The 26,154-nt window shown below is 43.3% G+C and overlaps 1 protein-coding gene across 1 annotated transcript in view; it reads right to left on the minus strand.

Annotated features, from left to right (window-relative positions):
* Positions 1–455: 455 nt before the first annotated feature.
* TG (thyroglobulin) overlaps positions 456–26,154 on the minus strand; it is a 208,697-nt gene continuing 182,998 nt past the window's right edge. The window contains exons 44-48 of the mRNA XM_048841675.2: positions 25,190–25,371; positions 20,401–20,508; positions 5,952–6,092; positions 4,935–5,125; positions 456–848 (exon numbers count right to left, since the gene is read on the minus strand). Coding sequence (XP_048697632.2) covers positions 727–848; positions 4,935–5,125; positions 5,952–6,092; positions 20,401–20,508; positions 25,190–25,371 — 744 coding nt within the window. The 3' untranslated portion in view covers positions 456–726. The remainder of the gene's footprint in view (positions 849–4,934; positions 5,126–5,951; positions 6,093–20,400; positions 20,509–25,189; positions 25,372–26,154) is intronic.

Genomic DNA, 26,154 nt, shown 5'->3' on the forward strand with positions numbered 1-26,154 from the left:
CTGCGGCCAGAGCATAACTCTGGGAGCTAACTCTCTCCATAGATTTAGCAACAGGTTACCTCTGCTCTGCCCCAAGGAGTTACTTAGGCAGCCTAAGGGTTGGGGTGTGCAAATTGCTGGCCTGTAGAGGGAAAGGGCAGGGCTGGCTGAGACCAGAGTGAGCTGTTCATGTTGCCAGCAGCCAGTGGCTTTGGGCGAGTTTCCCCTGGTGAGCATTGATATGGCTCCTTCGCACTGTAAGAGGTGGTAGCAATTCACCCTGTACCCCTTGGTGACTCCAAAGGGACACAGATACCCGGTCGGTTTGTCTATTTTGCAGAGACTTCTTGGTGCTTCAGTATAAATGCTGACCTTGTACACGGCACTGCTACCAGCATTGCATCCTCCATTAGGTTTCCTTTCATTGACTAAGTGACTTTTTTAGGGTTGCAAGTAACAAATTCTGACTTTTAGGGTTTGGGTTTTTTTTTTTTTTTTGCAGTTTTATTGCACACTTACATCATAAAATACAGTTTCTTTTGGCCTAACATTATTGCTGACAGACTACTTTGCTGTGTGTCACTTAATAACGCACATACATTTACACTGAACGTTGCTGTATCTAACTTACGCTTTCATGCTCGGAAAGATATTGCAGAAATGGAAGCAACTGTGCCTGTGTGCTGTGATACTGTTACACAGATGTACAATGACATGATTAACCAATCTAAAATGTAGTGTGACATTCTATTTGCTGTAAGCCGCCTTGTCTTCCACTGACTGGCTCTGTGGGTCTTCAGAATTAAACGCTGCACCTGGTTCTTCACTGGGACTGCTTTCCATGGATTGCGCGCCAATAGCTGTTCTGCCTGAAACCACAATATAAATAGGATTAAAATAAATGGAATATTTTTTCATCGAGGCAGCATTTAAACACAGCGGGCTAAGAGCAATATGCTTCGTCAACGACATTTTAATAACATTTTTATACAGATGTAAACCTCTCAGTCAGCTAATTTGCATTTAGCAGCTCACACACAGACTGCATTGCAGAAATTACAGATTCTTTAATGATAAAATTAATTATCAAGGTGTTAACATGCTTTAAGTAACTGTCACTGGAACAAGAAAAGGAGTACTTGTGGCACCTTAGAGACTAACCAATTTATTTGAGCATGAGCTTTCGTGAGCTACAGCTCACTTCATCGGATGTGAGCTGTAGCTCACGAAAGCTCATGCTCAAATAAATTGGTTAGTCTCTAAGGTGCCACAAGTACTCCTTTTCTTTTTGCAAAGACAGACTAACACGGCTGTTACTCTGAAACCTGTCACTGGAACGTAAACCTTCATTTGCAGTAATTCCGTGGTGCAGTCTTGACCCTCCTGCGTCAGAAGTGGAGGTTGCCGTAAGAAGATTATAAAAAGTTGTTTTTGCTTCCTGCTATTGATGTTTAAACCAATTGATTCTATACACTAATCATCCCGGTGAAAAAACAAGTTCCTCCTAAAGCTCCTTTGAGCCTGGCCTACCAAACTGTAAATTCATTTCCCTTACCTTCCAGAATCTCACACATCTCAAAACATTCTGGGGCATCTACAGTCTTCCCATTATACCTTTTAGATACAGTAGAATCATAGAATAATAGAATATCAGGGTTGGAAGGGACCTCAGGAGGTCATCTAGTCCAACCCCCTGCTCAAAAGCAGGACCCATCCCAAATTAAATCATCCCAGCCAGGGCTTTGTCAAGCCTGACCTTAAAAACTTCTAAGGAAGGAGATTCCACCACCTCCCTAGGCAACGCGTTCCAGTGTTTCACCACCCTCCTAGTGAAAAAGTTTTTCCTAATATCCAACCTAAACCTCCCCCACTGCAACTTGAGACCATGTTTCATTCATGTCCTATACTAAGTAAGCTTCTGTCGCAGTTTTCCTTTTTTTGGGGGGGGAAAGGGGAGGAGGAAAGTCCACGCTTGAATTTCATACGGGGCGACTGCATGATTGGACCTGCAATTTCCTGAATTGTAATAAATACCCAGTACTAGTTTTTCTAGCTTCCATTCACTGTAGTCTTAGAGCCCCAAAATCTACCTGTTGTGCAGGAGGGAGAGTAGGATCATAGTGTTATTCAATGGAATGGACCCTGTCATGCAGATGGAATTTGAAGCCCTTGCAACTATCTCTGGATACCCACAAACATTCCATGGCTTTTGTTTGCGGTTAATTTCAAGTCGGTAACATGGACACTGGAAAAAGCCATCTAGCACTTTCCATTACACGTCTCAATTTTGGTTTTGGTGAACCCCAGGCAAACCCATGGGAGCAATCACGAACCCGAACACAAAATATATGTGTGGGCTCACTATGAAATTCAACCCTGAAAACTCCATTGGTTGAAATTCAAATTCTGTGATCTGCCTGACCCCATTTGAACTGTTCCCTACATACACAGTTTGCAAACCAGTTTCAAACCAAACTTGGAAGCATTCATACAGCTTTGGTTACAAGTCATTTATAATGAAACAGACCCAGACTTTTCTCAATATGCTGCCAATGGCAATGCTAGTAATGAAATAATCCTTTGCACTATTTATAGAAGGAGTGTCAAAAAATTATCTTCAAGTAAAGATAATAAGACATTTATTCCAAACATATGCTAACTACAAACAGTATGTTTCATTGCCCAGTGCTATGGTCTGGGTCACATAATGAAACACCTATTTCAAGGTGGAGAACTTTTTATATTATTTCAGATTTATTTCATGGAAGTAAAATTACAGAGAGCAGCTCAGCGGTGTGTATGTTCAGCCATTTCTAACCCAGTCATGAATAACTTTAAATACATGCAACTACAAAGCTTCAACTGATTCTATATGCTGGAGGCTTGATTCTAGAAGGTGCTGAGCACTGACTTCAATGGGAGATGGGAACACCTGACAGGAGCACTTAGTGTCTTGCAGGATCAAGCTCTAGATATTGCTGAAGAAACACTGATTACTGCAATTTGATATTTCTAGGATACACCATTTTGGGGGAGCTGTTAAAGTAGCAAAGCAGCATGAAAAGTGTTCTACAAGCTAATTACACCCTATTTTTTGGTTTATGGTCGCCTATGGCCAATGATTTGGCCAATTCACCTCCAGTTTGGCCAAAAACCAGTGTTCTCTCCCTCTAGATCACACAAGTGAAATTTGAAGGAGAAAGGACTCTGATTTGAAGATTTTGGAAGGAGTTAGGCAGCCAAAATTGGATTTAGAATGGAAGCCTGGTTACAACCTTAACTACAGAGAGGTTATCCCACACTCCTACCTTCCCCCACCTATCTATGCATCCGCCCACATATATGACCCTCATCACTGTAGTATCTGAACATCTCCCATTAGTTAAAAGATGGGGATATTCCATACCTGGGCATCACTAGCTTTCACGTTTCACTTTCACAATGCACCCAGCAATGGTTGCACAGAGGGCTCTGCTATGTTTTCCCTGATCAACGTGGACAAGAATTTTTTTTCTTGTAACTATTATAATAAACCTTTATTGTAGACCACATAGAATCATAGAATATCAGGGTTGGAAGGGACCTCAGGAGGTCATCTAGTCCAACCCCCTGCTCAAAAGCAGGACCCACACCCAATTAAATCATCCCAGCCAGGGCTTTGTCAAGCCTGACCTTAAAAACTTCTAAGGAAGGAGATTCCACCACCTCCCTAGGCAACGCATTCCAGTGTTTCACCATCCTCCTAGTGAAAAAGTTTTTCCTAATATCCAACCTGAACCTCCCCCACTGCAACTTGAGACCATTACTCCTTGTCCTGTCCTCTTCCACCACTGAGAATAGTCTAGAACCATCCTCTCTGGAACTACCTCTCAGGTAGTTGAAAGCAGCTATCAAATCCCCCCTCATTCTTCTCTTCTGCAGACTAAACAATCCCAGTTCCCTCAGCCTCTCCTCATAACTCATGTGTTCCAGACTCCTAATCATTTTTGTTGCCCTTCGCTGGACTCTCTCCAATTTATCCACATCCTTCTTGTAGTGTGGGGCCCAAAACTGGACACAGTACTCCAGATGAGGCCTCACCAATGTCAAATAGAGGGGGACGATCACGTCCCTCGATCTGCTCGCTATGCCCCTACTTATACATCCCAAAATGCCATTGGCCTTCTTGGCAACAAGGGCACACTGCTGACTCATATCCAGCTTCTCGTCCACTGTCACCGCTAGGTCCTTTTCCGCAGAACTGCTGCCTAGCCATTCGGTCCCTAGTCTGTAGCTGTGCATTGGGTTCTTCCGTCCTAAGTGCAGGACCCTGCACTTATCCTTATTGAACCTCATCAGATTCCTTTTGGCCCGATCCTCCAATTTGTCTAGGTCCCTCTGTATCCTATCCCTGCCCTCCAGCGTATCTACCACTCCTCCCAGTTTAGTATAATCCGAAAATTTGCTGAGAGTGCAATCCACACCATCCTCCAGATCATTTATGAAGATATTGAACAAAACCGGCCCCAGGACCAACCCCTGGGGCACTCCACTTGACACCGGCTGCCAACTAGACATGGAGCCATTGATCACTACCCGTTGAGCCTGACAATCTAGCCAACTTTCTACCCACCTTATGGTGCATTCATCCAGCCCATACTTCCTTAACTTGCTGACAAGAATACTGTGGGAATACATGACAGGAGACGGGGGACAACGTGCTTAATGCAGTTGTTGTTGATATGGTTTCAACTTTAGTCCCTATTCCGCAGTCTCAAGAAAAGTTTTAAAAATCAGTTTAAAGAAAGAAATTATCCCATTACCACATCTATCAGCACAACCACGTTAGCAGAGGCCATCTGTGAAAACTATATGCTAGCACAAAGGGAATTATGGTGTAGATAGGGCCATAGCAAGGACAGGACTTTAAACTGAAGCTCCAAGCCCTATTAAGTGACAGAATATTATCTACTTACTTGTAGAAACTTTGAGAGTTTTGATATAATCAGACCAGAAGGAACATTCTGCTCTTTTCAGTCCTTTATGATTTGGCAAGGAAACAGTGAATTCCTTATAGTTATCACCATTAGCGTGTGACAGGAACATGGGCCATAGGGACACAGCTCCAGTTAATTTTCTTGAGAAGTTATGAGGATAGTTTGGATTCCTGAATGAAGAAATAGAAAAGATTATTAGAAAACAATGGCATAAACATCACCAGTTTATAATCTGGACAGTGTATAATGGGGATTGGCTGGCTCAAGGGACTGGAGCTTTTCACCTCTGGGACACTGAGTCAAATTCAAGCCTGGTTAGCAAAAATGTTAGGCATGATCATCTGGTGATCTCTGATCAATTTGTACTGGACAAGCCATTCATCACACAAACACCATCACGGCTAGCATGTTCACTGGCCACCTCAGCAGGCTTCAGACTCAAGACAATCCTCTGAAACTCTCAAAAGGGGCACAGCAAGTTGCAGTTTCCAAGTGGAGACCCCACACAAGCATCTCACTAATATTTCTCACTCCCAGAAATGGGCCCACCTGACTAGTGCAGAGAAATATTCACAGGGCAGTGTGACAAAGCTTGCACAGCTACTTCCTGTGCTTCTGAAAAAGGACTCCAGGCCAAAATGACCCTTGTGGTCCCTTCTAACCCTATGGTGCTATAGTCAGACGTAGCTGCCTAAAGTTAAACTCCTAAAACTGGATTTAGTCACCGGTTGCTCCTATTTATTTCAATGGAATTTGTCCGTGCTCAGCACAGCTAAAAGTTAGGCTATTTTTATGTAGGTGACTGACTATTTTAGGCATCCAGGTTTGGCCACAGCCTTCTAACACTACTGGCCAAAGTCTTACACATCTATATAGATCCTACTCCTGTGACTGGAGACTCTTTGAATAAGGGCAGAATTGGACCCTAAATTTGCTTTTTAATATATACCCCCACCCCACAAGATAGTAGATAATACTTTAAAGTCACTCACTTACCCAGATTTTATGAAGTTGCCTATATACTGCATTATTTTTAAGGAAAGGCTCTTTTCTTCCAGAGTAAAGTGTTCTTCATACTGTGGGTGGAATGGCAGCCCAAAGGCATACTGAACATCAGGCAAGAGCTCCAGGCCTGAACTGAAAAATACACATACAAAAAAAGTAATGACCCACCCCACATCCATTTACTTGGGGGGTGGGAGGCAGAATAAAAAAATTAAAATTAAACATCATATTAAATATTTCAATCATTTAAAAAAAAATTAAGCTAGAGCGTTCAACTCTTCTGCTCCCCCCCAGCTATGCTACCCCACCTCTAGGAGCTAGAGGGACCTGCTGGATGCTTCCCGGGAGCCGCCACAGGTAAGCACCGCCGGGACTCCCCACCTCGCCCCCCCGGCAGGTCCCTCTAGCTCTTAGGGGCTGGGTGGGGTGGGCACCCACTACAGTGGCCCACAAGACCCTCCTGCCCGGTTCTGGGGGCAGTCAGAGGACAGGGGTGGATCGGCACGGGTCCCGGCGGGGGGGGGGGAGGGGGCCTCAAGGAACACGGGGGGTTGGATGGGGCAGGAGTCCCAGGAGGCAGGGCAGGAGTCCCGGGGGACAGGGGTTGGCCACGATCCCCTCGTGGGGGGAAGAGGGAACCGGTTGTTAAGATTTTGGCAGCTCATCACTGGTGACATGGATTGTGGCATTAATGATGGAAGAATAAATCTCCATTTATTTCAGAGACATGGGATGAAATCCTGGTCCTACTGAAGTCAATGGGAGTTTTGCTTTTGATTTCAGTAGAGCCAGGATTCCACCCGTTAATCTTTGGATTCCAATACAGTTTCTTTGTGGGGAACCTGGGGTGTAAATCTACCTTGCACTAGCCTGCCTGCCGCACAGTAACTAGAGCTTGATGCCGCGCACTAAACAGTTCCCTAGTATACTTTGATCTACTTCCATCTCAAAGCGGGGTCAAAGTGCCCTACTAGGGAACTGTTAGTGCTGGAAGCAGGGTCCACATGTCCAGTTAACATGCAGCAGGCTAGTGTGAGGTAGCTGTGCATCCCAGATTGCTGTGCACTGTTTGTGTAGACAAGCCTGGAGATGTTTATGCAAATTTCTTTTAAACATAGTTTTATTCTAGTTTCTTGGGGGGAAGGGGGAGAAGTTGGTCCCTGCAGCCAACTTCTCCTTGAATTCTGAGTGGTAGCCCAGCAAACATGCCGTAGATTCCATTGTCGGTCAGATTAGGCTTCTGCAACTCTCTTTTACTGCAGTGGAATGATTCCTGCATGCAACCCGGAGTGTTCCAGGAGGGACAGAACTCTGGGCAGGCAGGAAGATGCCAGACTTCCAGGACCTAATAGTTTGGGATATGTTTACTAGTATATCAGGACACCAACCAAAATAGGTTGCTCAGCAGAAGTAATCTTCTAGTAAAGAGGTAACAGAACTGTGCTCAACACAGAACTGTGGGTCACAAATCAGAGATGTTGTTTTTCGTACCCCTTACTCTGTCTTGGTCAAATATTGATAACATCAAGGCAGTCTGCAGCAATGGGCTTTGGAACAAGGCTGGGATGAATAAAACCTAGAGCCACTCAGCAAGATTCTGTCTGTGAGTGGCTGCACAAGGTTGCTATCAAAAGCAGTAGCTGGGTACACAACTGAAACTATTTATGGACATAAAGTGCTGCAGTATTGATAAATCCCAGATGCTGCCTCCCCTGGAACAAGGCTTGCATTTCAAAACACCCTAGGCAGGCAGACTGAATGGAAGATGACTCTTTGATATGTCAGGGTCAGAGGGAAGGTGGTGCTCCTCTGTCTCCAAATTCTCTATTTCAGAAAACATCCACGCATCCTATTAAATGAAACACATCTTTGCTCTTATTTTCCTTAGTCCTATCATAAAACCGCAGTAATACTTTGCATCTGGAAATGGAATATTTTACAGATTTTTCACCAGAAAAGTAGGTCCGATACTGGAGTAAAGCATATTTTTCTTCTCTAAATGTTTATAAAGGATTAAGCAAGAGGAGAGTTTAATAATTCTGCTTTAAGAATAACTTGCTTGGCCTTCTACATTTATAGCAATTTTTGGCATCAGTGCTGTGGTCAAAGTAGCAGGTACTTAAAGGAGCCATTATGTTTAAGAAAAAGAGTCGGTCTGGAATATAATGGCGTGATGAGGTAGTTAAGGGACAAATTCATCCATTTAATGGAGTTACTCCAGGGATGAAATTGTCTCTCAACAGAAAACAGGCGGGTTGTTAGCCAAGGCCTCTCGCACAATGAGATCATGTTCTCTGCACTAGTAGTCACACATATGGAGTTAGTTAGGTTCATAGCAGTATGTTTAGCAAACTCTTAAACTGAGATCGAAGTAGGATTTTGTTTATTGTTCTTGTCTGACAGTAATGCACGTTGGCCAGTGGATGTCCGTAGTAAGAGGACAGGGAAGAAAAGACAATGTTGACGGGGAGGGAAGGAGGGAGTGTGTGTCCCCCAGATGACCAGGCAGCAAATATCTGGGGAACTTTTCTCTTCCATGGGTAAAAATCTTCCCAAAGTGTTTGTATTGCCACTCATCACCACTGTATCTGAGTGCAGAGCACTAGAGATTGCTAGGAGCAGTAAAGCGCTTGGAGATTGTGGTTGACCTGGGGCCAGCAGGAGCTCTGAACAGACAGGAAACTAGCAGCTAAGGGAAGTCAGCTGAAGCAGCCACTGACTCCCTTTGCAGTACAAGTGAAGTGGGAAGCTGAGGGTTCAGAGCTGAGTGACTGTAATAACCTGTTCGTAGTTTCCCTGTAATAAATTCATTAGTTCTTTCAGGAAGTATTTCTTTGCTGTCACTTCTCTTGCAACATTCCCTCTTTTCCAGAGGGATCCCCACATTAGCTCTTAACTGGCCCGCTTCCATCCTGATTCTAAGTGGGGAGGTTCAGAGCCCAGTGGAGGGTGATTTAGCGGGTGTTTTTATAGGACATTTTGATGAAAGGACACACTGTAAAGAGCGGTAGCTGTGTTAGTCTGTATCAGCAAAAACAATGAGGACTCCTTGTTGTTTCTACTGTAAAGAGCAACAGCAACTGAGACTTTTAAACAATATTTTTTTAGATGCAGACATTCAAATTAAAATATATCCCCCTCCAAACTACTGTTCATAAAACAGCACTATCTAAAGAAACCTCTTTTAAAGCAATAAATCAGTTATATGAATAAACCTCTGATGAAGAGAGTCAATTGTAACGATATATGTAATGAGTGAAATCCTGGTTCTATTGAAGTCATGGGAGCTTTGCCAATGGGAACAGGCCCAGGATTTCACCCAATTATATTACTATAGCACTTTACATTCAAGGATCTCAAAGCATTTTCCAAACATTAATCGACTCAGCCTGATAACTCTCTTATGAGAAAGCGTATCCGCTTTACAGATTGCTAAACTGAGCCACAGAGAAGCTAAGGGCTGTATTGTACTACCTGTATTGAACTGTACCTTGCTCAGTACTTGATTTCAATGGGAGAACTCACAGAGTAGGCCACTACTCAATATACGTAAAGCCAGGTGGCACAGTCTGGCATTAAGAGACTTCCCCAAGGTCAACCAGTAATTCAGGAGTGGAACTGGTTGGGGATTTTTCAGTTAAATATTTTTCATTTGAAAATGCCCATTGACTCCAAAATGTATAGTCATTGACAAAACTGTCCTTGAATCCAGAATGGAATTTCTGGAGAGAGAGAGAGAGCGCCCCCCAGAATAGGCTGGGGGTAAGGACTTGAACAGGGCCATCCCTAGCTATTCTGGGGCCCTAGGCAGCCATCCCGTGGGGTGGGGTGGGGTATGGGTCCCCAGGCCTCCGCAGGGGCAGGTGGGGGCAGGGCTGGCTTGGGAGACAGAGGGGAACTGCTCCCCAGCACTCACCAGTGACACAGCTGGGGCCAGGTCACTGCACTTCCTGCTGCCGGTGAGTGCAGGCCCAGCCCTGGGGCAGTCCTCAGGGGAGTGGGGGTGGGGCTGTGGCGGAGCAGGGCAGGGGTTTTGGGGAAGGGGCAGAGCAGTGGTGGGGCTGGGGCAGAGCAGTGGTGGGAAGAGGTGGGGCTGAGGCGGAGCAGGGGCGGGGGGCCATGGGCAAGAGGCAGGGCAGGGGCTGGAGCAGCACGCAGCTGCGCAGGGCACCAAGAAAATTGGTGCCCCACATTTCTTTGTGCCCTACGCAGCTGCGTACTTTGCGTATGGGTAGGGACGGCCCTGGTCTTGAAGCTAGATCTCTCATATCACAGGTGAGTGTACTAATCACTGCATTAGGCGTATTCAGGGATGGGGATCTCAGTCTCTCGCAAATGCTGAAAAGTCTAATTTTCATTCTCCCGTGTGGAACAAAAACAAATGTCAAAACTTCAGAACTATTCATGAAGTAGAGTTCTTGTTTTCTGTCCAGCCCTACTCAGGGCACACAATTAGAACAGGAGAGTGTGATGTGACAGACCACAATAGTTTCCTTGAGCAGGATCTTAGCTACACATACAGCTGTTGTTGCCCATTCAAATTCTGACTCATTCTGTATTATTTCCCCTTAGCAGATATGCAGATAATTCTGAACTTTATCCATGTCCTGTATCTAGTTCATTATTTCACCTTAGAAATTCATTTTTGTATTGTATTGTATTGTGGTTTGAATTTTAGATGAATGATGGACTCTGAAATGGAACCCTTCTCTTTTGTTCCTCTCCATCAAGTGTTCCTTAACCTATGATCTAACAATTTGAGCTAATCTTACATCATTCGGAGTCACATATTCTTCTACTTTTCAGTTGGTTTTGTGAATTTTTTTTGATTTCTCCATCAGACAAAGATATAATCCAACATAAATCAATGTTGCAATTCAAAGGCAATAAATTGTAAACTATTTTGCAATCATGCTAAAGTTGAAAATAACAAGATAAACATAATTCTTTAATGAGAACTACAGACAAACCATGGAAATAACCAGATGAACTAAACCTAGGTCAGCAGCAAACTCACCAAAAGGATGTTTATTTGCAAAATGTCTTTCTGACTGCATTGAACAAGGATGATTAATATCGTCCTCCTTGAAAGGCAGAGATAACTATTAACAGGACAGACTTAGAATTGTCTAAGCTGTATGACTCAGAACAGGACAGACATGTCTAGCCATATGTTTCCATTCTGTTTGGTGCTATTAAATTCTTATTGATAACTACACAACGGGAACAAATATATGGGGATTTAAACCGGGGGCGAGGGTGGGGAGTGCCACAGCTCAGATAACGTGTGGGTGGAATTTAGTTGATATCCTCTCCCCAAAATTCATGCCGTCTTAATCCATGTGAAGAGCTCTACCCAAATTTCCTGATATGGTACTAAGTAACTTATAGGCAACAAAAGTCCCCTGCTTCCCAAGCTATATTGTTTTGAACCTTGCTCTTTTGGGTAGTGAGCATGGTAGGACCTGGGTGGGGGAAATGCAAAGCAATGACAGAGTCTGATGAGATGTTTGAGGCAAACATGGAATAGCAGCTGATTTGGAGAAGCTTAGACCTTCAACCCTGCCTTGGTTTTGGTTGCAGACATTGAGCAAAATCCTGCAATGCCGTGTGGTACCAAGCCAGACCTATGCATATCCCAGTGGGCAGTACCACCATGACAACTACTAAATGAGGTGACGGACTGTGAAGGCTGGCCTCTCTTGGTAAATTAGATCAACTCATCTGTGTCGCTCCGGGCTGGGAAAAATTCACACCCCTGAGCCACATAGTTAAGCCAACCTAACCCACAGTGTAGACAGCATTAGGTCGATGGAAGAATTTTTTCATTGTCCTAGGTACCGCCTCTTGGGGGGATAGATTAACTACAGCGATGGGAGAACCCCTCTGGTCCGCGTGTCTACAAAGAGGCACCACCGCAGTGCAGCTGCAGCCCTAGAGCGTGCCCCTGTCGCGTTCTACGTTTGCTTTCCACAACCAAATCTCTGTACAGTTTTTCATGAGTGATTTTATCCGAGTACTCGGATTCTAAGATCTAAACTGGATTGTTAAATCTATTCACCTACATTTGGGTTATTGCTGATTGTGTACGCTATGTATCATATGCCTTTTAGAAAACTAACTTTGTATTTGTGGATAATCTAAGCACTATACCCAGATGTACAGACACTCTTTTCCCAACCTGTGTATTGTATAACTTTGGTTAGTCTCTAAGGTGCCACAAGTACTCCTTTTCTTTTTGCGAATACAGACTAACACGGCTGTTACTCTGAAACCTTTTTTTTAACGTTAGCTTTAATAACATATAGCATTAGCCTCAGTGGATTTACCTGCCAGCCTTGCAATCTTAGCTGGGGATCTGAGCAACAAGCTATGTTCTTTTCTCCTCTTGGATCATCACCAGTCATGAACGTTCTGCAGGCCAAATTATTCCCTACATGGCATGTGTGCAGACTTATTTGCAGAGGTGCAACTGGACCTCTAACTGGAATGTAGTAAACAACCCTGTTGATGCACAAGAAGAAATAGAACCCTGCACTGTTTCTTGGCTGTGGTGGGGCTAACAGGAGTAAAGCAATGTACTAAGATTTATACTAGTCATTAGATGTGGACCTGCAGTAGATCTGGGGATTGAAAAAGTATCATTTTTCCATAGTCCTTTGTAACAGAAGAACTGAATTTTAAGTGACTTTGCAACAGGCTACAGAGGGAGTCAGCGTCAGTGTCAGAGCTGAGACCAGAATTCAGAGTTCCTGGTGCCCAGCTTCATGCTCAAGGCACTAGATTCTATGTGATTAGAAAAGAATCACGAGTTATTTATGGTTAGAAGGTAACATTTTCAGACTGATTTGACAGAACAACATGGGTGAAATCTAGGCCTCGATGAGATCAACAACAAAACTCCCAGTGACTTTAATGAAGCCAGCTGTATAGCTGAAGAATATGATTCCAAATTTCATTTATACATAATGGATCACACATTTGCACAATCTTTTGGCCACTTTGAAAATCAGATCAAATGGTACAAATGCAGAATTCTTTTCTCAAGTATCGGAAATGATAAATTCACTTCTTTGTACAGACTTCTAAATTCCCTTTGAATGAATACTGATAGATTTACAGAGAAAGAATCAGTGTCTGGTGATGACCCTGGCAGCAGCAATCTAAATCAATCTTATAGAAAAGGAGCAATCTTCCAGCACTTTAAGCATTTTGCTTGTATTTCTATGTTCATCCTTATGACTAGCAAAAAAATAAAACCAAACCACCTAGTGAAGAAGATACTAGTTGGCTGTAGACAAAGAAGAAAAAAAAAAAGCTAAACATTTATAGCAGCGTAGTGGGCCAAATTAATCCCAGGTGTGATCTCATAGCCTCCAGGGATACATTTGGCTCCTTGTGTCTCCACATATTACATAATCCTTTCAGACAAGTGGTAGAATATATAAAAGAGAAAAACATTTCTCTTGGTTTCTTTAAGGAAAATTGGAACATATGGAAAAAACTTACAGGAATGACCATTCCTACTGGCATAAAACTGTCACCCTTGTATTAAACAGGCCCACGTGAATACATTTGAATTGCAAGAATATCCTGACCTTTCTTGTGTATTTTCCTATGATTCAATCACTATATACTATTTACTTCTAATATATAAAGTTTTCAACTATACAGTAGGGATGTACAAATTGAATCAAACAGATGTTAGCTAATGGAAACAGTGATCCAAGTCAAGAATGTGAATGTTTATGTTATTAGCTTTTTAATTCCAGAATGGGTCATTGTGATCATCTAGTCTAAACTGCTGCATAACATAGGCCATGGAATTTTATCCAGTAATTCCTGCATTAAACCCAGTAAAACGTGGTTCATCTAGAGAATGTATTTAAAAAGACATCCATTCAGGTCAAGCATGCTCATGACAACTGACAGAGACTCTGAGGGCCAGAGCTCCAATAAGGGGCTAGGAAGATGGATGCATTTTATGCAATCCAAAATGTGGATTCCAAATGCCAGACTGCACATATGGAAACTGAATGCTTGAAGACTTGGGACTTTGGTTGATGTGTGCAGTTTCAAAGGATACTTTTGCATTTTTTGGTCCCCCAAGACTTTTAGCTTGGTGTTGCTGTGACACTAGATTGCTGCTGTCTTCCCTGTCCATCAGTATGGCCCTACCAAATTCATGGCTGTGAAAAATGCACCACAGACTGTGAAATCTGGTCTCCCCCATGAAATCTGGCTCTTGGGGGGAAGAGGGAGTTGTGGGATTGCAACCCTTACTTCAGTGCTGGTGCTGCCTTCTGAGCTGGGCAGTTGGAGAGCAGCGGCTGCTGGCCGGGAGCCCAGCTCTGAAGGCAGACCTGCCGCCAGCAGCAGCGCAGAAGTGAGGGTGTCATGGTATGATATTGCCACCCTTACTTCTGCGCCACTGTCAGCAGCTGCTTGCTGGAGCCAGGGGAGGTTCCCAAAGGTGGGACCGTGGAGCCTGGCTTATGGTAGAAGCCCAACACATGGTAGGAGCCCTCGGCTGGGGTGCCCTGAGCCCTGCCCCTCCCCGGCTCCAGGCCCAGCACTCGTTGGGGTTAAAGGTTGTTAAAGGGGCTAAAGGGGCCTTGGGCTGGCTGTGTGTGTGCTGGGGGACCACAGCGCCACCCTTACCACAGCACCATGGGTGGGTGCCCACCCGTAAGGCTGGCCCTGCTGCCCCAAAGTGACGACCCCCCCCCATACCATGCCACTCTCACTTCTGTGCTGCTGCTGGCAGCGGTGCTGCCTTCAGAGCTGGGATCCCAGTCATCAGCCACAGAGCTTCCTGCAGCCGGGGGAGGTTCCCAGAGGTGGGTCTGACCCAGCCCCAGGAGTGGCCCATGCAGGGAAAGAGGAAGTCCTGCCCCTCCCCAGCCTGGCTGGGATTAGAAACTGGATCTGCTGAGTAATGAGGCCCCCAAATCTGAACATGACCACCCTAAAGGAAGAAATTTTAGAAAAAAGATTATATTTGGACCTGTAGACCAGATGTCAGAGAATCAGCAAAGGGACTTGAGGAGATGTGACATAGTTAGATTAGTGGGAAAGGAGGATTATTTTAGTGGAAGCATATGGGATGGATAGAAGAGAAGTGCGGTTTGAGCAGAGTAGATAATAATAGTCCAAGGGGAAGAAAACCAAGTTTTAGCAGAAGCGATGGAGAGAAAAAAGCTGATTTTAGAAGGGTTTTAGAGGGAAAAGTGACAAGACCTTGACAAGTGTAAACGTATACTCTTATTACTGATTCTGATTGGCTAAGATCTCCACACATCCTCCAGTGTTTGTTACCATGTCCACCTGCCCACCATCTTAATCCACCTGTTTGTCTCATCTACCTGTTAGGCTTTGTCTTGTAGATAAGAAGTTCTTAGAAGCAATTTCCTTGTACAGCGCCTAACAAAATGGGCCTCAACATGGTAGGCTGCTGACTGCACCTGGGCCTGTTATGCAGAAGGTCGGATTAGATCATCATAATCGTCCCATCGGTGATCATTAATTAATGAAGTAAGTAAATAAATTTCTTAAAACATATATTTTAAGAAATTTATATATTCTGTTAAATACAGAATGTCTGCTTTTATTCTGCCATATTATTGGTAAGTTTTACAGCCATTTGTATTATTGTTATTAATCAGAAAACCAATATACTTCGCAGTTGAGAAGATTCACATCTAAACTGAATCTGAATGAAGAACTCTTCCCATACCTTTTATTTATGAGTATCCTATCTACTGCTACTGAAATGCAGACAACCCTGAGTATGTAGCAGCTGTTCAATAGCACACAGCAACCCCACGCCACAGTACAGAAGTGAAGAATACAGTATCCCAACTAAAGTTACAGAAAGTAAGCAGAATGCAATTCCTGGTACAGGAATTTGGGCAGGACGTCAAGGTTAACAACAATTACTCTTGTAAGAACTATTATGGATTTTTTACTGACTGTGGGACAGCTCCTCAATTAGCATAAACCAATGTAGCTCCACTGACTTTAATGGAATTACATTGATTAACACCAGCTCATTATCTGGCCCTTTAAGTGAGAAGGACCTTGATTTTTATATATCATCTGAAAGACAGCCCTCCAGCTGCACAGTGGGCCTGAAAACCATGTTGGGGCTTTGCTATAGTAATAATTCAATGACAGCAGCGCCACTTAATGAATCATCAACAAGCCAGATCGCATCTGGGATTATATAGAAACAGCCTAAAGGGTTAATGAATAGCTTCTTTGTTATCATCGGTACTATTTACAAAACCAAACAGACAGAATCATTGTGGTCATGATGTACTTATCCTGTCTCCTTTTTCCTATAACTAAAATTATATCCTGAATTTCTACACTCTAAACACAAACAGCACTGCGCAGCTACATTCTTGCTGCTTTGTTTAGAACCAATGTTTACTCTAAGGCCTTACGTCTTCTGCAAATGGTAAAAGAAAAAAAAAGACATCTGGGTTATATATTTTTGCTGCAGATCATTAATGCAGGAGTTGGCTATGCATTATGTTCCTTACTCAAATAGAAACTGAAGACTAAAACAGACACAGTGTCACGCCAAGCTGAGAGAATTTTACCATATGGATAGTGATATTAGTTCACTCTCTGTAAGTTCCACTTCGTTACTTGAGAACCCCCAGTTAATGGTTTCCTGTAATTCTGCACATATATAATAAACAGAAGTGTCGACTGTTCTTTCCATCTAGATCCATGTGTTTGTATACGTATAAAATAATATAGCACACACTATGTGTGCATATATTCATATCAAAAACATTCTAATGCAAGACAACATTCTCTTTTTACCATCATCTCTATACTGTAATGCCTCTAGCCTTCTGCAGTTATTTATTAATTAACTATAAAAAGTTTTGGGAACCCTAATGACTTACAGTGGACCAGGTAGTGCCTTTTAGTGGACCAATAAAATATATTATCTCACCCACCTTGTCTCTCTAATATCCTGGGACTGACATGGATACAATTACGCTGCATATTACGGTGGCCCACACACACAGGACTTGCAACATGTTAGACTGTGTGATTTATGCACAAGGTATGTGTAAAGTATCAAGCCATATATAGCAGGACACTGAGTTTTGACTCCAGGGTAGAGTAGGAACTAGAAGACATGCAGGGATCATTGTATTGTGCAACAACCTGTTTGGGAACAGCCATCTTCACAGTATAATGATTACTGCTATCTATGAAACTTGGGTACTTATATGGTCCCCAGTATTGTCGTACTTGATCACATGACAATGTTTAATGTATTTATCCTTACAATACCTCTGTGAAGTAGGGAAGTGCTGTTGTCTACATTTGACAGATGGAAAACTGAACTGCAACACAGAGAGGCTAAATGACTTTGCCCAATGTCACACACAAAGTCTATAGCAGATCAGGGAATCAAACCTGTCTCTCTCAAGTCCCAGGGTAGCTCCTAACCACTGGGCTGTCCTTCCTCTCTTCCATGTGAAATTATTACAGTTTGTACAAAACACTCTGCAAGTCAATAAAGTTGAGTCGTATCTTGCAGCTTCCCTGTCTCAAACATTTCCATATACTAGAGTTAGGCTCAAGATGTAAGAACTAGACACAGGTGCAAATCTGAACTTCTCATGGCTTGAAGGAAAGCTGCGGAAATAGTGAAAAATATACCTGTAAAAATGTATTCAGAGATTTATGGAAAAATTTCCAATTGCCTGGGAAATCTATAGAGGTAGCTAAATTATGAGAAACTGTGTTTATGAATAGTGTATTCAAATGAATATTCCAAAATGTGTCATCTGAATTACTCACATTCAATCATTCAACTGGCTCTAAATTCTGGTATTTCCTAACTTTTAAGGGTTTGACTTTGCAACCTAAATAAAACTCTTTTAACATCATTTTTGTTTCTTTTCTTTTTTTTTTTAAATTAAAGCATAAGTAAAGATGTGCCTGGATCATGAAGTTTACCTCCAACCTGAACCTGACACTTGGAAGACTCAGATCTAACATTCCAGTTTGGGCCCAGTTCTCATTATAAGCGACTTAGCTCCAGGCTACTCAGAGAGCCTGAGATTCTAACTGAGGAGTTCCTGGCTCCCTGCCTTGTGTTTTCACCACTAGACTACACCTTTCTACCTCCTTAGTGTCAGGCACCAGATTTTTTGTAAGTGGCTATGGGAAAGTGAACTAATAATCTTTGCTCCAACTAATTTTCTTGTACAATCTGTTCTGAACTGACCAAAAGGGCAGCACAAAGAATGTAATACGTTTGGCTGGAAAGCATGAAACAAGACTGAAAGAGCTGGCTTAGATGAAGACTGGCTAACATATAAATATTTCAAGAATGTGTACTCAAGCCAGGAAAAGCTATATAAACGCTTACTGATATGGGGAGTTTGAGAAGTAGTAAATCTTGCGGATACAAACAAGATCTCTAATGGGACAAGATGAGGGGGAAAGTTTGCTGAATCCTCCTTGATTTCTGTGGTTCTAAAACACTTCTTATGGGATCCACAAACACTATCATGTCTACCCCCCCCGTATAGCCAATGAGTGAGCGACTTCCATTCTCCCGCAAGATGAAACTTGCTGGCTGAATTGTGAACACACCTTCCTTTTTCTCCTGCTGGATTTTGGTGGAGTGCATCTCTGTTCCATTTGGCGTCTTGTAAAAGTCACTTATCTAAGTACATTGGTAACCAGACAGAACATTGTGTGACTGTTCCTGTAAGAGTTCCTGATGAATGACGGCTCCCCAGGAAGTCAGCTCTTCTCTGCTTTAAATAAAGTCACTGTATCTGCTACAACACCACAGTGGCCATCATCTGTAGCCCAGATCTCAGTTGGTTTTAAAATGCTCTCTGCCATGCAATCGGAAACAAATGTATTCTCAGCTTGTAGCCTAACTTCAGCTACAATGCCCTCCCAACCCACCAAAACAAAACCTCTACCCACTCAGCCATCCCGTCTCCTCAGGGAGACACTGGGAAAAGAGAGAGCTCTAGCCACAATGCCATATATCTTAAAAGACATGATTGGACCAGGTGAATGGAGGACATGGAGAGAGAAAATTGCTGTAGAAACACCATGGCCCCAATTCAAGAACACACTCTAAGCATGTGCTTAAGGGTAAGTATCTGCTTAGTGCTTTGCTCATTCGAGGTCTTTAGCAGCAATGATGTGAGAAGTTGCCTTTACTGACTCTCTGACACTTCTGGCCTCGAAAGAAAGGAACCAGGATCAGAAACCAATGCAGCGGGGTGCTTCTCGTGGTAGTGAAAAGCCCCAACCACTAGCTGGAAACTAGGCTGCCCAGCCTTCACTTCTCTGGAGGGACATTTTTAAACAAGTTTGAAAATCTTCAGATAACAAGTAAAAGCTGATTAACCTTCATAATGTGCAGTTATCCACTATGGAAGAGGATACTTGCAGCCCAGTAGAATTGGGGGGTTGGGCTTCAGTACTTATCAAAACCATTAAAAAAAATTGTTTGAGAAGTTGTTTCTAGTTGGAGTTTTAACCTTTTCTTTTAAAACTTGATGCTGCTTCTCCACATAATGTGAGTAATCCCCTAGAGTCACAAAAAGGAACCCCCTCATGCTAAGGTCAGACATGCTTGGCTTAGGCCCCAATCTTGCAAACACTCACGTATGTGAGTAACTTTCCCAGTGAACTCTCAGAAGGTGCAGCCAAGGTGCAGAGGAGAGAGAAAGATGGCTTTAAGTGACCGTCACCCCCCCCCCCAGGTTCAGCTTGCTCTGGAAACTAATGCAAACCCTGGTTAAATTATAGCATCCCAGAAGGCTGCTCTAACATATGACAGTCTTGCCACAGCTGCCATGGGGCTGCTCTGCAACCAAGAATGGCCGCAGCACAAAGTGCTCCTGCACTGGGGAAGTTTTCCAGGGACCATTGGAATTCCTTTGTGGCCTGTTAGTGCCACCAGAGAGGTGGACAGGGACTGGTTCAGGGCCCAGAGTCTGGTGCAGTGACCTGCCCAAGGTCACACAGGTTATCTGTGGCACAGCTGGAAAATGAAGCTAGATCTCCTGAGTCTCAGTCCACTGCTTTAACCTGGTCATCCATCCTCTCTAGTCGGAAGGTCATCATTAAGCTCCCCATCGTTGGGCAAACAATCAATGGTAAAGCTCCATTGACTTCCTCAGGAGTGGGCTTAAACCAATGCTTAGCGCATCTCAAAATTCCACCCCTTTCCCTTTTGGGCTTTATCAAGAATCATCACCCTTAAAAAAGCAAGCCTAGTGACCATGGATGACTTATGCCCGTCACCATGCAAAGAAGAGAAAGCTGGTCCAGTGACTTGTCCAATGTAGAGCACAGACAAAACCAGACCAGACTACCCTGGTTTTGGTTTCACAAACTCCACATCCAAACAACAAGGTAAGACAGATCTTACCTGCTCTGAGAGGAGCTCACAGGCACATGGTACATGAAGACATTCCCTCTGGAGTTATCAGCCCAGTGCTTGGCCATGCTGATAATGGGACAGGTGATAAAGTGGTCACTGAAAAGAGGCGAAGAAGAGAATATTCTCATATGGAAACAATTATTAACTAGAAAAGACTTTAAATAATCTTTCTATTTTTGACAGCAGGCTTCCTCGGGTCTCCCAGAATGGCTTCTGCCTTCCTTCCCAGTGGGATCAATGAGATCCTCTGCGCTCCCATGCTCCACTGGGAGAAGGAGAGGGCAGTTATAGCCAATGTTGTTTAGAAAGCTCTAAAAATTATGCCCTAAAATTATGCTTTTCCATGCTTAATAATGTTGCATATTTAAAATCTGATATTTCAGGAGCTTGCATGCCTAGGAAGCATTTTCTCATTGATTCTTGGCTTTCTAATGGTATAGATCTCCTACTTCTTGCTCCAGTGATTTGCAAAATATGTATTCAGTGACATTTTGTGAAAGCACTTAAATAGCTCATTGACTAAAGCTGAGTATCGCCCATTCTGGATCTCGGTTCTGTGTAACTTCTGCGTTTGGGAGAAGAAAAGGAACATTTATTTGGCATGTTTTAAAAGACATCCATTTGACACTGCTTGGGGATACAGAATAGGATAAGCAGCTGTCTGGGAGAGATGGTTTTGTGGGCAGAGTAAAGCGTAAAGTGATTCCAGTTGCATGACAACTCTAATTTACCACATGGCTCAGAAATGTATCACATAGAAATCACCACCACACACTTGCATTATATGCACAAAGATTTCACACAAGACAGTATGTGTAAGTGTACATCCAGATCTACATAGATATATACGCATACATGGTATGAAAGTCAGAGATTTCAATCCTTGTTCATTGCAGTGAATATGCTACCCTTGCTGCTACACAGAGACAGGTTTCAGAGTAACAGCCGTGTTAGTCTGTATTCGCAAAAAGAAAAGGAGTACTTGTGGCACCTTAGAGACTAACCAATTTATTTGAGCATAAGCTTTCGTGAGCTACAGCTCACTTCATCGGATGCATACTGTGGAAAGTGTAGAAGATCTTTTTATACACGCAAAGCATGAAAAAATACCTCTCCCCACCCCACTCTCCTGCTGGTAATAGCTTATCTAAAGTGATCACTCTCCTTTGATTATCATGCACGTTGTAAGGAGAGTGATCACTTTAGATAAGCTATTACCAGCAGGAGAGTGGGGTGGGGGGAGGTATTTTTTCATGCTTTGCGTGTATAAAAAGATCTTCTACATTTTCCACAGTATGCATCCGATGAAGTGAGCTGTAGCTCACGAAAGCTCATGCTCAAATAAATTGATTAGTCTCTAAGGTGCCACAAGTACTCCTTTTTGCTACATAGAGCTTTTCTAGGAACTGCCATGAGCAAGCGGTGAGGGGAAAGAATAATGTAAGAGGAACACAACAATTCATTTCTTTATTTAAGCATTTCAACTACATGGTCCCTCCCTAGGGCAGCTATTTTAGTTCACCAGAATTTATTTTAAGTTCACAGAACCTCAGCTCAGAGACCACAAAGACACGGGCTGACTGATCACAACTCTCTGTAGGAGTAACGGCAGGCAACACCCATTAAAAACTAAAGCTGCTATTCTTCATAAACCTGTAAGCATGAGGTTTTGAAATATCAGAAGCTACATCACTTGGAGACCATTAGTTCTGGAGGAGGATTCTGAAATCAACGGACCGTTAAAAACTAAATTCTGTGCAGGTGGAGCAGGGAAAGGAGTCAAATATTCTTGGAAAATTTTAAACAACAAAAATGAGACACTACCACACTTTAAACCCTGTGTATCTCTGCAAACACCTGTTAGGATTCTAGGTGCAGAAGAAGCTTGGATAATTGAAAAAAAAAAGTTTCCTTGTGTATTTTAAGAATAGAGACAAATAGCATGAAGAGTATGTGTGGGTTTGTGTACCTTCTTATAGCTTAGAAAATACTGTATAGAAAAAAATGATGAAACAATTTAAAGCTGGAAAAGAGATCTAAGAACACTCCCAAAGCAAATTAAAACCAAAACCAAACCCCAGCAATACTCCTACATCGTAATACATAGGGCATGTGGGTTACAGCTTAACCACTTAGGCTTCTTTCTCATGGTCTGTGACCCCACTAGAACTTGACAGAAAAATTATAGCCCCGTAACATGAAACTGGTCTGGGTTTATATATTTACCCAATTATTTTTTAAACATTTCTTCCTCCCTATCTAGCTGTCTTCAGTATTTATAACCACCTTCTACTCTCTGAAATGTCTGCCATAGCCTGGAGTAAACACTTCCACCCTAGTGGTTAGAACAAGGGACTAGAATTTTGGTGACCTGGGTTCTGTTACGGGACCTTCTACTTACTCACTGTATGAGTTTCCGCAACTCACTTATCTCTGTGAATCAATTTACTCATCTGATAAATGTGGGTAATAATATCCCCTCCCGCCCCAGACGGTGGGTGCTCTGGGGCTTCTTTAGTGTTTATAGCTAGGGCCCTACCAAATTCACGGTCCATTTTAGTCAATTTCACAGTCACAGGATTTTTTAAATTGTAAATTTCATGATTTCAGCTATTTAAATCTGAAATGTCATGGTGTTGTAATTGTAGGGATCCTGACTCAAAATGGAAGTGTGAGGGGAGGGGGGCCACAAGGTTATTGTAGGGGGGTTGTGGTACTGCTACCCTTATTTCTGTGCTGCTGCTGGCCGGGATCCCAGCTCTGAAAGGAGAGCCGCTTCCAGCAGCAGCGCAGAAGTAAGGATGGCATGGTATGGTTTTGCCACCCCTACTTCTACACTGCTGTCTGCAGCACTGGGCCCTCAGTCATCAGCCGCCGCTCCCTGGTGACAGCACATTTTGAGGCAGGCCTCGGATGAAAGACGTGATAGAAAGGAAGTTCCAGGTTTGATTATTATAATGGCTCCTTGCTGAGGTAGCCATCACATGGGCTGAGAGGTGGTGCTTCTTATGAGTGACCGATTTACCTATATCGGAATTTCCATGCTGCATTCCCACAAGTTATCATAATTCTCCCCAAGTTTTTTAGCATGTTTAGTACTAAGATCCATACTGGAATAAGTTGTACGTAGACACTACAGTGATTGGCACCCCATAAATATGACAGATGGATGGACATGGCAGGAAAACCCAGTACAGTGGTATTCTTGATAAAAAAACTCCAAATATCATTTCAAGAAGCAAACTGCAGCCTGCCATCTGCTTCTTGTTTTCCCCTGGGCCGCAATGCACAGGCACACCAGGCCCACCCAGAGGCCTTTCCCAAACACATTCATTCATTGGATTCTTGGATCAGATTTTCTAAATTAACCTTGGCTCACTTTCAGCTCCCTCTCCCGAGGCAGTGGCCTGCAATGCAAATGAAGGCTGACAGACTACTGAAAAGGAAAGCATGCCTCCCGTGGTATGCAGAGTGACACAAGTGGAGTACCATGCTATGTAGCACAGACACTGGAAATCAAAACACTGCAGGGGCAAGGGCTCCTGTAAAAGCAAGTGTGAAACAGACGGGTCCTCACATTGACAATGACATAGCTCAGCACGTTAAACTAACCCACCGCTAAATACATCTACTTGGGAATAAGGAGAAATCTTCACAACAAATCTGTATGCTAACCAAAGATAGCAAAGAGTAGATTTTGCAAAGAGGAGCGTTTTCTAATCTATTCCAAACAACACGAAAGGGCCAGATTTTAGCCACCTTTGCATGGGTGCAGTGGAGGAGAAGGTACATGGAGGGAGCCAGGAAGTAGTTAGTGCACTAATTTAGGAGACTGGCATTTTACAGTCACTGTGCACTGGTGTAAATGACTACACAAGGTGCCAGGAAATGAAGCATCAAGCTCAAAGGCTTTCTCTGCCTTAGTTTAGCTGTCTGTGAAATGGGATCAATAATACACAGAGGTGGTGTGATAATTAGTTAATGCCCAAACCTGCAAGTCTTCTGTGTATGCAGATCTCATTGTTTTCCATAGGAGAGCCATTTGTGGAGAGCTTGCCAGAAAGGATAAGCTATATTTTTATACTTTGATAACATACATATGAGTGCAAAGGCCAACATTTTGAAGTCTGACTCTCTGAATGTGGTAGGCATCTAAATCCACACTCAGCCACCTAAATAAAAGTTACTGGTTTTCAAAGTTTTTGGACTTGTCTAGTTCCTTCAAGAGCTGCTGTAAGGTGCTCAGAACCCCTGAAAATCAGGCCAGTTATTTAGATATCTAATTGTGCATGCTGGTGGCTAACGTCAGTAACCTATCTTTGAAAAATATGGCCCAGGAACTGTCATACTCTGATGAGGATCACCTGGGTGAGAAAATCCCTTCTTGCAACCAAATCATCTTTAATAGCAAAGGGTACCCTAGACAAACACTGTCCAGTAACCTTTTTGGTCTTAATATTTTTTTTACTCCAAAATGCACCTGATGTGGAAAACCTATTTTCAAAAGGGCACCAAAACCATTTAATCTCCCTCCTTTTACTAACAGCACATGGCTATTAGAAGATTTAAAATAAACAGAAAGAAAAAGAAAAAAGAACCCCAAACAGCCACCCTACTATGAAATCCAGATCCTAAAGCCTCCCTTTTCCCATCTCTCTATGCAGGTGCTTGTAAGGTCCTCACCACCATAGTATCTAAGTGTGTATCTGACAATGATGAAAACCCAAACCTGTTTAACCCCAAATCACACCACAGAATCCTAAAATGAATTTCTTACCGTGTGGCATTCTCCAAAGCCCGGGAAAATGATGCATAATCGGCAGTCGAGTGCTGGAGGGAATAGTACCAGGCAGCTGCATCTTCAATGAAGGAATTAGAGTCCTCTCCTCCGAGGGAATTCTGCAGAGCTTGATAAAAGGCTGTTTTGCTATTGGCTCTTCCTTGACTTTCTTCAAATTTCTAAGAGCAAAATCAGGGTTTTTTTAATAAACAAAAGTTAAACATGTCACAGAATGTCCTGTACATAGGCTCAAACCACCCCCTGCAGAATCACACAGGGAGACAGCACTCTTCATGCTGACCTCTGAACTCCCATGGGAAGGCAGAGTGCTGTCTCCAACCCCTGCTGTTGTCACGCAAAGATGCCCCTCTCCGGGGGCTCTGTAGGGGTTTATGGAAAGGATGCAGTAGGGAGATGCTGCTTTCTGCTGCATAGTCCTTCGATCTGCATCTGGACATCAAAGCAGGAGGTAATTCAGCTTGGAGCTGCATTACCTCCCTCTGAGTCCTCTTCATGGCTACTACATTAGCAGTGCAGCTGCACTTGTGGCTATACTGCCAAGGTGAGGGGCACTTCCAGGACAGAGAGGAAATCCCTTCCCCACAGATGCCACGGATCTACAAGGGTGCAAGAGGGTGCAACCTTCACAATCCTCCAAGCCCTCCCCCTCATGCTGGGAAGCTCCCTGCCGGGAAGCCCTCTCATGGTTTCCTCCAGGGTGAGTCAATATAGCCCAAAGAAAATGGGGGATCAAACTTCAGTTATACTAAAGAGACCACAGGTCAGATCCTCAGCTGGTGTAAAGTCAGAGGGTGCACACATGTGACCACAGAAGTAAGGAGGGGTGGAGGAGACAGGGCCAAGGCAAAAAGACTCCTGTTCCCATGGGAATCCAGAGATCGGCATGCAGAGAGCTGTCTCATGCCATGCCCAGTTTCCCGCTCCTGTTCTTGATGGAGCCG

This window comes from Caretta caretta, chromosome 2 (genome assembly GCF_965140235.1).
Source record: "Caretta caretta isolate rCarCar2 chromosome 2, rCarCar1.hap1, whole genome shotgun sequence".
NCBI classification, from domain to species: domain Eukaryota; kingdom Metazoa; phylum Chordata; order Testudines; family Cheloniidae; genus Caretta; species Caretta caretta.